At 40.0% G+C, this 11,701-nt stretch overlaps 1 protein-coding gene across 1 annotated transcript in view; it reads left to right on the top strand.

Moving 5' to 3' along the window:
• Positions 1 to 3,481: 3,481 nt before the first annotated feature.
• Positions 3,482 to 11,701, top strand: part of LOC115745815 — a 110,828-nt gene continuing 102,608 nt past the window's right edge. The window contains exons 1-3 of the mRNA XM_048279801.1: positions 3,482 to 5,344; positions 6,408 to 6,660; positions 7,744 to 7,808. Of these exons, the coding sequence (XP_048135758.1) occupies positions 3,482 to 5,344; positions 6,408 to 6,660; positions 7,744 to 7,808 (2,181 nt within the window). The remainder of the gene's footprint in view (positions 5,345 to 6,407; positions 6,661 to 7,743; positions 7,809 to 11,701) is intronic.

Genomic DNA, 11,701 nt, shown 5'->3' with positions numbered 1-11,701 from the left:
GATCTTGTTGATAATAATGTATTCTTAACTTCACTATTAAGTATTATATACTTGAGAGAATGACGAATTATGAGTCATTGGGTATTGTGATAACCAAGTTAGAATACACATGCTTGCACCGGACAAGTTTGCTAAACTCGACATGCATTCAATGATTAGCAACATGAAAGTTTTTAGAGTGGTCAATATCTAATCGTTCATGCTTTGATTTTGTGTAAATAATCCTTAGATATGAGGCATAGTGCTACTTGTGTGTGCAGAAACAACTCGAGAGAGAGCAGAAAAAACGTTATTCTGTCTTGCTTTCATTGTTCTTGCTGTGACCAAAAAATATAAGAGGGTTCGGACAATTTTTTCATAAGATTGCTAGTACAACTAAAGTGGTGATTTCTCGCGAGTTCGCTTTCCGTTCGACGTACGATTCTTGGTGTATTTGAATAAGAAGTCCAATGTTTGTGGGGCTCAAACTGAAAAACATCCGAACCAAATCGTTTCGTGCACACTTCAAGAGACAATTCGATTAACCCCCGTCGTTTATTTTGATTTTTGCTTGAAACACACGAACAATGCCTCTGAGAATAGATGTACGATTTTTATTCCCGCTGCGTTTTACGTCTCAATTTGTCCATGCATTTTAAATGTATCCCAACACAATCATTGTTCCTCTTTCTCTTTTTTGGTATTTGCTTCTCTTTTGCATCACTCTCTCTATCTCTCAGTTTTCTGTTGGAAGCTGGGAAGGGGGTTTCTCTATGTTTTCTCGCTCTTTCTTTCTCAGAATAAAAGTCGAAGAAAATTGTGGATCGATGTTGCCGTGGAGAATAACAGAAAAAAATAATATTAGACTCATATCAGTAAGAAATTTTTAGAAGAGCAAGAGGAGAGAGACATTAGCAAAATTCCAACCATATCATTCTAACCAAGCACATGTTCTTGTGTAATGGAATAATGGTAAAAGCCAAATTGTGAAAAATAATACCAAAATCCTAATTTGGATTTTTACTTTTTTTGACCACTCTACACCATCACGTTAATTGTGCTTGTCAACATATTTACGAACATATCTTCTTCTCTCTCTTTTTTTCGAAAATTTCCCTCCTGAATAATGAATTTCCTACTCCTACCCAAACCCCCATACCGGAACACGATCGCCACCGACACCTCATGGCATTATTTCGGCTCAATTCTCTTGGGCAATGAGCTCCAATATGCTTGCAGGACTCTTCGACGCGATTATTTAGTAGCCGATCAGACGGCTCTGATCCCTAATTATGCTTTTTATGCTAATCCCTTTATCCGTTCATTCAACAAATTGATAATCCTCGCACATTCCATCTCCCTTTCGGCTCCAACAATTTGCCTTTTGAGTGGAAGTCATGAACTTTTGTTTTTTCTTGGATTGCTACTAAAATTAACAGTGAGCACGGTAGGCCTCCGACGCATAATCAATGATGATATGGATATGCAACCATATTCCACCACTCAAGTGCCACGACATTTGCACATGGATTTCCTGGTGTTTGTGACAAAGGCATTATTTAAACAATTGTAAAGATAAGGAAATTAGAAAATATCAGCTTACCTTGACCATAAGCATGGCCTAGGAAAATCCTTCACGCATGAGCGAAGGATGTTCCTTGCGAGATAAATTTTTGAGAAACAAAAGTGTTTTTTTTTTTTAATTGCATGAACCCAGTCCTCATGAACCCAAATGATCTTGCTCTTTGCCTTATTGATAACAATTTATGTCTTGATATATCCTCATGCACTATGAAATTATTATCATTTATATATTTAAAAGTGATATAAATGATTAATTTTGAAAATATATTTTTTAAACTATTTATTTTCTGTAAATTAAACAGAATTTATTTGTTAGGCCGAGATGAAAAGATGAACTAGATTATAGATAGATATGGCCACGGGCTGGTTTGGGCCTGGTCACGGTTTCACAAAAAGTGAGCTTCGAGTTGTTTCCATCAGAAATATTCTTCAATAAGAATATTTTTTCCATCTTTCGTGCCTCGTTTCATATATCCGAGTCACCCCCTTGTATTTTGGTCCAACACTTCCGTCATCCTCATCTGCACACAAATCTCCTGGCCTTGTTCGTCGCCCAACGTTCTTGCTCTGTTTCGCTCTTCTCCTCATTTGCACTCAAATCTCTGTTTCGTTCCTGCTCCCTTTCCTTCATCCTCTTTTTTTCTTTTTAACCGAAATCCCTTGGCCTTCTGTTTAGCTCTTCTTAGTCTGTTTCGCTCAATTCTCTTTTTCGTTCTTGCTCATCTTCCTTCATCCTCATCTGCACTCAAATCTCTTGGCCTTCTCCCATCGCTTTTGCTCTGTTTCGCTCTTCTCCTCCGCAGAACCATTCTTCTTCCTCCACAGCTACTTCTTCTTTTTCTTCTTCATTATCCGCCGCTCCCTTTCATCACTCTCTCTATTTTCGCGCTCTTTGCTTATCGGACAAAAAAATCAAAGAAAAATGCCGATCGGTGCTGCCATTGATATTGTATGGGAGGTCTTGAAGATGGGGTTTGATCCCATCAAGCGTGGATTCGGATACGTCATGTCCTCCAAGAGCTACGCCGACAATCTTCGGCAGGAGGTCGGGAAGCTCGATGAACAGGTGGAGAGGGTCGGCCGTCTTGCCGAAAGTGCTAGAAACAATTGTCGGGCCTTGTACCTTGGCTTCACGAGGTGGGAGGATGATGCCAAGAGGAACTCCAGGGACGCGCAAGGCCTGTTGGACGCCTTCGATGGGGCGACCAAGAGTTGCTGCTACGGGAGACTTCCCGACCCCAAATGTCGCTATCAGTTCAGCACCAAGGCCAAGGCCCAGATCGAGGCCATTCGGGAGCTCGCTCAACAATCCATTGATCGATTCAAGGAATTGAACGACATCTCCTGGGTTCCTGCTCCAGGGGAAGTCACTGTTCCGAATCCGGCCAGGAGAGTCCAGCCGCCCACCGGGACGGCCTCTGTTTCTTCTGCCTCGACTTCGATTACTCCTAGGGAGGATGGCGTCTTCGAATCTAGAGCTTTGATGATACAGAAAGTCATGGACGCTCTTGCCAATGACAGCAACAGTGTGGTTGGGATTTACGGGATGGGCGGGGTCGGCAAGTCGACCCTTTTGGTAGATATCGAAAAAAGAATAAGGAGAGAGAACTCTTTTGATTGGGTGGCTAGGGCCGACGTGTCGGAAAATACAGATATCAAGAGGATTCAAGGAGAGATTGCGCGCGCTTTGGACCTTACTGACATGAAGGACGAAGAGTATCCCACGGCGCGAGCGGAACTTCTGCACAAGAGGTTGGAAAAGGAGGAGAGGGAGAAAAAGAAGGTGCTCATAATACTGGACAACCTCTGGGAAGGGCTCGACTTGAAATCAGTCGGCATTCCTTGCGGACCTGACAACAAAGCTACAGGATGCAAGTTGTTGTTGACGGCGAGAGAGCAACGTGTTTTGCGAAGGGAAATGCGCTGCGACAGCGCCTTCCTCCTTGGTGAGCTGGAAAACGTAGAGGCAAAGAGATTGTTTGAGAAGATGGTGGGAGGCAAAGTTAAAGTTGGGTGGGAACCCTTGGTGGAGGAAGCACTCGGCATCTGTGCAGGCTTGCCTTTCCTAATTGTTGCAATATCAAAGCTTTTTATAGACACTACTTACTCTGCATGTAAGTGTGCTTTGACACAAATCTGGAGCAAAGATACCGGTGAGACAGGTGAGTTGATAAACAAGACTCTGCAAATTAGTTATGAACGTATAAAACGCAAGGAGGCGAAGTCATTGTTACAACTCATTGCTGTTTATGGTGTCTCTAAGCCCTCTCTTGAAAATTTGGTGAGGTACGGCTTTGGTTTGGGGTTACTCGGAGAAAATAGTAGCATGGAAGATGCTAGAAATATGTTGAGCTTACTGATCGAAGATCTTCAAGACTCCTCCCTATTGTTACGCAGCGAAGAAGGTGATGGTTTCAAGATACATGACTTGGTCCGTGAGTTTGTTGCCTCGATCATTTCAAAAGACCGCCCTCTTCTTGTGCTGAAAGACCAGTCTGTTGCAAAGTTGTCCCAGGACAAGCTCCAAAGTTGCGAGGCGATATGCTTTCCCTACGTTGACATGAAAAAGCTTCCCCAAAAATTAGTTTGTCCGGAATTGCGCATCTTTTTGCTGTTCGCAAACGATAAATCCTTAGAGGTCCCAGATTCATATTTCAACTTTATGAGAAAACTCAAGGTCTTAAATTTCACTGGGATATGTCTCAGTCGTTTGCCTTTGCCGTTTCAATTCCTGGAGAACTTACGCACTCTATGTATGGATAATTGTTCGTTAGAAGATGTGGCCATTCTTGCCGAGCTTAAAGGGTTAGAAATTCTCAGCCTTAGAGGTTCCAAAATTCAGCGATTGCCTAAAGAAATTGGGCAACTGGTAGAGCTGAGGTTATTAGATTTGAGCCATTGTTATCAACTTGAGATAATTGAACCGGATGTACTTGGAAGGTTGACCAAATTGGAGGAGTTGTACATGGAGTGTAGCTTTGATAAGTGGAATGCCGTTGAGCAAACTCCAGCAACTAATGCCAGTCTTATTGAGTTGAATAACATGAAGAAACTACGCACTCTGCATGTGTCCATTCGCGATCCAAGTGTGCTCCCAAAGGACCTAGATGTTGAGAAATTAACCAAGTACAGAATCTCAATAGGAAATGTGTGGTGCTGGAGCGAGTACGAAGGATTGAGGACATTGAACCTGGAGTTGAATTCAAATAGCGATATTCTTCGCGAAAAATGCATACAAAGTGTCTTACGCAAAACCGACGGTCTGTTTTTGCAAGATTTGAACGGAATTGAGCAAAGTATCTGCCGGTTATCCCAAGAACGTTTTTCACAATTAAAGCATCTACAGGTCGAGGGTAGTTCCTCCCTCCATTACATCCTCGACTGCTCTTCCCTTCCAACTTTTAAGGCGTTGGAGTCATTACTTCTCAAGCGTCTCATCAATTTGGAGAAGATATACCACAACCATATCTCCACTGAGTCCTTCCGTGCATTAAAAGTAGTACGAGTTGAAGGTTGCGACAAGATGAAAGTTCTATTTCCTCGTTCAGTGGTGAGACAACTTCCGCATCTAGAAAAGATTGAAGTTGTCGATTGCAAGTTAATGCGGGGGATTGTAGATGTTGATGATGATCGTGGAAAATTTGAGTTGCCTAAATTGCGCGTATTGAAATTGCGTGACTTGCCAAATATCCAGAATTTTATCACCGCCGGTTCGTCTCCTTTGAGCAGGACATTAGACGACCACGTTGGCACTCAAATTGCATTCTTCAATGGACGACTGGTGACTTTCTTTTAGAAGAAGATTAATTATTAATTACTTTTTCCTCCCTTTGCTAATTAGATGCGGCACATATTATGATGCCTATTCATTTTGTTATTTTCAGTTTATTTTCTTCATAATTGCCTTGTCCGTTGATGCCTTCCTTGCAATTAGATAAAACAAAATCTTCCGTTTCTCCGAATTGAGTAGAAATTCAACTAATCGAATGAAATCCATGTAAATTTAGTTTGTGAGAGGTTGCGAGTAATTTTAAATTTACATTCTGCAAGCATATTGATATTACTTGGGTTTCACAAAGCAAAATTGAAGGGAACGTTTTTGGCATTAAATTAATTTCATAATTAAAGTTATTTATACTCCTTCGAAATGGATTCCATTGATGCACGGTTTTTTTTTATTTTATGTGTATTGTGTTTAAATAAGCACTTAGTCATTGCATAGGCCCCATAATTGTACGAGCACAGAATTTCGTACATGCTTATGCACGCCTACAACATGGATAGAGATGTATTTGTATGGACTTTTGGCATTTGATATCCTGTTTAAATTGGTGGGGCCCAATACTCCAGCAACATGATAGTTTTCCTCGTCCATAAAGAGTTGGTGGAAATATAAATTGTGGGCTCCCACATGCTATTATGCCTGAGTACTTCTTAAATCTTCTCTTCATGCTTTGAGCTTCCACGGAGAGAGAGAGAGAGCTTGCTTTATATGATAATGGAACTATTAACTAGTACTTCTGATTAGACACACTGGCCAAGCATTGCATATACTTCGTTGGTTTCCTTCCTTTATTCTGCGGATGGAATAAAAATGGCTCACTAGTCAAATTAAGCTCTGCATTGCAACTTTTTTACCTAAGGAAAGACTAGAAACTAGAAACGACATTAGTATGGTGATGCTGATTTTCTTAGTCTGTTTGTTCATTTATTCTTTTTTTTTTTTTCATTTTGTGCAACTCAATAATTCCTCTCACCCCTTGTTACTCATCTATATTTACATCTTGGAAGTTCATGAATTCGAGATTTAACTAAATCACCAATTTCATGAACGAATTCCACAGGTTGCCTTTTCAAGTTTGGAGACATTAGAAGTTGATGGCTTGGGCAATCCCGGGTTTATGTTTTCCCCATCCATGGTTAAATCTCTTGCACAACCGAGAATACTAAAGATAGGCGATTGCAAGAAGATGGAGGCGATTATTACGGAGGAAGAAGGATTGGGAGTAGAAATATCAGAAACTCTGGCATTTCCAATGTTAACCGATTTATCCTTAACACGGTTGGAAAGTCTTACGTGCTTCTCTCACGAAAAATGTAAGATTTTATCTTTTGTTTTCATCACCGAAGATCTTTGCGTAGATGGATTCATCTCCGGAATACAAATTTTAACAATTCTTTTCATCGAATGAAAAATCGATGACGAGTTCACAAGAAGGTCGGAGTCGGGATCGCGCCCAATCACGCTCCTGTGTGCTTTTCAATCGAGAGGTACTAACATTACATCTCTTAAATATATCGGGACCAACTAATTGAATGAAATCCATGTAAATTTAGTTTGTGAGAGGTTGCGAGTTATTTTAAATTTACATTCCGCAAGTATATCGATATTAATAGGGTTTCACAAATCAAAATTGACGGGGATTTTTTAGAATTTCGTGCGTATTCATGCACGCTAGTAGTATGGATAGAGATATGCTTGTACAGACTTTTGGCATTTGATATCCTGTTTAAATCGGTGGGGCCCAAGAGTTCAATATGATAGTTTCCTCGTCGGTAAAGAAGCGTGGAAATACAATTTGTGGGCCCTACACGCTCTTATGTCTGAGTACTAGTACTTCTCCTTAGACCCTGGCCAAGCATTGCATACTTTGTTGATTTTCTTAGTCCGTTTGCTCATTTTATTCTTCCTTTTTTTTTTCCTTTTTGTGCAACTCAATAATTCCCCTCACCCTTGGTACTCATCTATATTTATATCTTGGAAGTTCATGAATTCGAGATTTAACTAAATCACCAATTTCATGAACGAATTCCGCAGGTTGCCATTCCAAGTTTGGAGACATTAGACGTTCATGGCTTGGACAACGTCGGGTTTATGTTTTCCCCATCCATGGTTAAGTCTCTCGCACAACCGAGAAAACTAAAGATAGGTGATTGCAAGAAGATGGAGGCGATCATTACGGAGGAAGAAGGATTGGGAGTGGAAATATTAGAAACTCTGTCATTTCCGATGTTGGCCGATTTACGCTTAGGACGATTGAAAAAATCGACGTGCGTCTCTCGCAAAAAATGTAAGATTTTATCTTTTGTTTTCATCACCGAAGATCTTCGCGCAGATGGATTCATCTCCGGAATACAAATTTTAACAATTCTTTTCATCGAATGAAAAATTGATGACAGGTTCACAAGAAGATCGGAGTCTGGACCGCGTCCAATCATGCTCCAGTGTGCTTTTCAATCGAGAGGTATTAACATTACATCTCTTAATATATCGGGAGCAACTAATTGAATGAAATCCATGTAAATTTAGTTTGTGAGAGGTTGCGAGTTATTTTAAATTTACATTCCGCAAGTATAGCGTTATTAATAGGGTTTCACAAATCAAAATTGATGGGGATTTTTTAGAATTTCGTGCGTATTCATGCACGCGAGTAGTATGGATAGAGATATGCTTGTACGGACTTTTGGCATTTGATATCCTGTTTAAATCGGTGGGGCCCAAGAGTTCAATATGATAGTTTCCTCGTCGGTAAAGAAGCGTGGAAATACAATTTGTGGGCCCTACACGCTCTTATGTCTGAGTACTAGTACTTCTCCTTAGACCTTGGCCAAGCATTGCATACTTTGTTGATTTTCTTAGTCCGTTTGCTCATTTTATTCTTCTCTTTTTTTTCCTTTTTGTGCTACTCAATAATTCCCCTCACCTCTTGGTACTCATCTATATTTACATCTTGGAAGTTCATGAATTCGAGATTTAACTAAATCACCAATTTCATGAACGAATTCCGCAGGTTGCCATTCCAAGTTTGGAGACGTTAGAAGTCCGGGGCTTGGACAACTTCGGATTTATGTTTTCCCCATCCATGGTTAAATCTCTCGCACAATTGAGAAATCTAACGGTAAGAGGTTGCAAGAAGATGGAGGCGATCATCACGGAGGAAGAAGGATTGGGAGCGGAAATATCGGAAAATCTGTCATTCCCGATGTTAACCAATTTATCCTTAACGGGGTTGGAAAGTCTTACGTGTTTCTCTAACAGTAAGTGTAAGATTGATTTATTCTTTCATCATTGTAGATCTTCTTGTAGATATATTCATCTTTGCAATACAAATGATGACATTCTTTTCATCCAATGGAAAATCAATGACAGGTTCACGAGAAACTCAAAGTCCGGATCGCGTCAAATCACGCCGCTCTGCACTCTTCAGTCAAGAGGTAGGTGATCAAATATACCCGAGACAAAGCATATCCAAAATAAAACCTAACTAAATTTCTTACAAAGTGTACTTTGATTAAAATAATTGGAAAGAGAATTATTAGAAACAATGCACTTCGTGCCCTTAATCGAAACAATGTTCGCTTCGGGCCCTTATTTAAGAAAATGAGCCCACTTCAGGCCCTTAATCGAAACTATATTCGCTTCAGATCCTTATTTGAGAAAATGAGCCCACTTCAGGCCCTTATCCACATTTCTCTTGATTTTATTTGACATGATTGTTCTTTTAAGCATTATTCTATTTATTTATTTCTACTTTCTAGTATGCATGGTTGCATCTTGCCTACCGTTGTTGTCAATGAATATAAAGCTCTTCTCAAAATTGGCCGTTTATCTCGGGACATTTGAAATAATCCAGTAAAGACAATTCAGTTGTTGCCGGCATCGTATCGCAACTGAAAATAACGAAAGAGCAGAAAATGTGCAAAAATAAAATAAACGAAAATAAAGGGCAATTACGAAAAGTCAAACCAGGGGGGGTCAATGGCTGTGCAGAGCACATATAGGCCCGGCTTAAAATTCAAAATCGCGACTTCCTAAATTGACTAATTAATGAGTCAATTCCCATGGTCGCTAATCCACCAACTAACTCGCTCACATCGCGGTACGAACCGGGTCTTCGGGTCATCAATTTTCCAATCTCTTCCACACGCACGGAAAAGATTGGAAACTAGAAACCACATTAGTATGGTGATTTTCTTAGTACGTTTTTTAATTTATTTTGTTCTTTTTTTTCTTTTTGAGCAACTCAATAATTTCGCTCACCCCTTGGTACTCATCTATATTTACATCTTGGAAGTTCATAAATTCTAGATTTAAATAAATCACCAATTTCATGAACGAATTCCGCAGGTTGTCTTTCCAAGTTTGGGGACATTACGAGTCTTTGGCTTGAACAACGTTGGGTTCATGTTTTCCCCATCCATGGTTAAATCTCTCGCACGACTGAGAAAGCTAAATGTAAGCTTTTGCAAGAAGATGGAGGCAATCATTACGGAGGAAGAAGGATTGGGAGTGGAAATATCAGAAACTCTATCATTCCCGATGTTAACCGATTTATCCTTAGAATATTTGGGAAGTTTAACGTGCTTCTCTCGCGAAAAATGTAAGATTTATCTTTTGTTTTCATCATCGAAGATCTTCGTGTAGATGGATTCATCCATGGAATACAGATGTTCACAATTCTTTTCGTCCAATGAAAAATTGATAACGGGTTCACCAAAAGATCGGAGTCGGGACCGCATCCAATCACACTCCAGTGCCCTCTTCAATCGAGAGGTACGTGATTAACGTTACATCTCTTAAATATACCAGAAGCTAAAGCATAGTCAAAATTAAAACTAACTAAATTTACTTACAACCTTTACTTTGATTGAAATATCTCACAAGAGTTGCGGACATATATGAGTTGGAATTTCGTACCGTTTATTTCCTGGTCCAAGGAAGCTTTACTCTCCCTTGGCCCTAGGTGCACCAGCAGAAGGAATCTGAGCCCGCTCCCCGTCAGCGAAGAGTCATGGCAATCGTGGGTCCCACATGCTTGTTGGGGATGACGATTGTCCCATGGGTGAAGGATTTTCCAGAGTTTTTAGCAATGATCGTTTGGAAAAACATAGAAAATAAAGCTTTCCATTGTAGAGCAGGGGCAATTGGGTCCTTTCACCTAAAATCTTATGGTCTCAGATATGTTGGCTGCGTATGTAGACTCATCCTTAAAGAAATTATGACAACGAGGAAGATTAATTGAGATGGGTTTTATGGGCTTACCTTACAGGAAGTAATTTACCTTGAAAGCTTTATTTTCCATTCGCTTTATGGGTGACTAGTTTTCCTTGTCACTAGAAAATTGATGGTCAAGTTCATTAGTTGTCTTTTGGGGTCATATAATTGCATTTTGTATTGTAAATTAGCTTTTGTTTATCATAAATTTTTGTGATGGAAAAAATTATCTAAAGGTTGTAAAGTATCTTGCTTGTAAATTTTCTTCAGTGACCAATGATGATAACTTGCTATAAGCACATAAATTTCCTGCCCGTCCTTTGTAATTGTAAATTCTATTGTTGATGGGTCCGTTCGTCAGGTTTCATTTCCATTGTTGGACTCCTTGACAATAGGAAATCTTCCCAATTTAAAAGAGATATGGAGCGATGAATCTCCACTAGAGTCGAGCAATCTCCGATCTCTCAAAGTGGTGCGGTGCGAATCTCTCTCAAAGTTTATCAGCTCCAGATCGTTGGTAAAGCTCCACAAGTTGCAAACTTTAAGTATCAATGATTGCAGTTTGGTGCAAGAAATTTTTTACCTTAAAGGACCAAGCGCCAATGGAGATGTCGAGACTCTGTCAGAGTTAACCACCTTGGAATTAAATAAGTTGGGGAGCTTGAGGCGCATATGGAACGAGAATCCTAGTGGAATAGTGAGTTTCCATAAATTAAAGGAGTTTAAGTTGGATGACTGTGACAATCTCGAGTTTATATTTTTTCCATCCATGGTGAAATCTCTCGCACAACTGAGAGATCTAACAGTATCAAATTGCAAGAAGATGGAGACGATCATCGCGGAGGAAGAAGGGCTGGGAATGGAAATATCAAAAACTTTGGCATTCTCAATGTTAACCAATTTACGCTTAGATCGTTTGAAAAGTTTGAAGTGCTTCTCTCGCAGAAAGTGTAAGATCGATTTTTTCTTTTTATCACTAAAGATTTTCGTGTAGATAGATTTATCCTCGGAATACAAATGATGACATTCTTTTCATCTAATGACAAACCAATGACGGGTTCATTAGAAGCCGAGAGTCGTGGCCGTGTCAACTCACACTTTGCTGCACTCTTCGGTGGAGAGGTATGTGATTACGTTACATCA

The sequence above is a fragment of the Rhodamnia argentea genome, chromosome 5, assembly GCF_020921035.1.
Source record: "Rhodamnia argentea isolate NSW1041297 chromosome 5, ASM2092103v1, whole genome shotgun sequence".
NCBI classification, from domain to species: Eukaryota; Viridiplantae; Streptophyta; class Magnoliopsida; order Myrtales; family Myrtaceae; genus Rhodamnia; species Rhodamnia argentea.
Note: the sequence above shows the minus strand (reverse complement) of the source record. Positions and strands in the feature narration are given on the sequence as shown.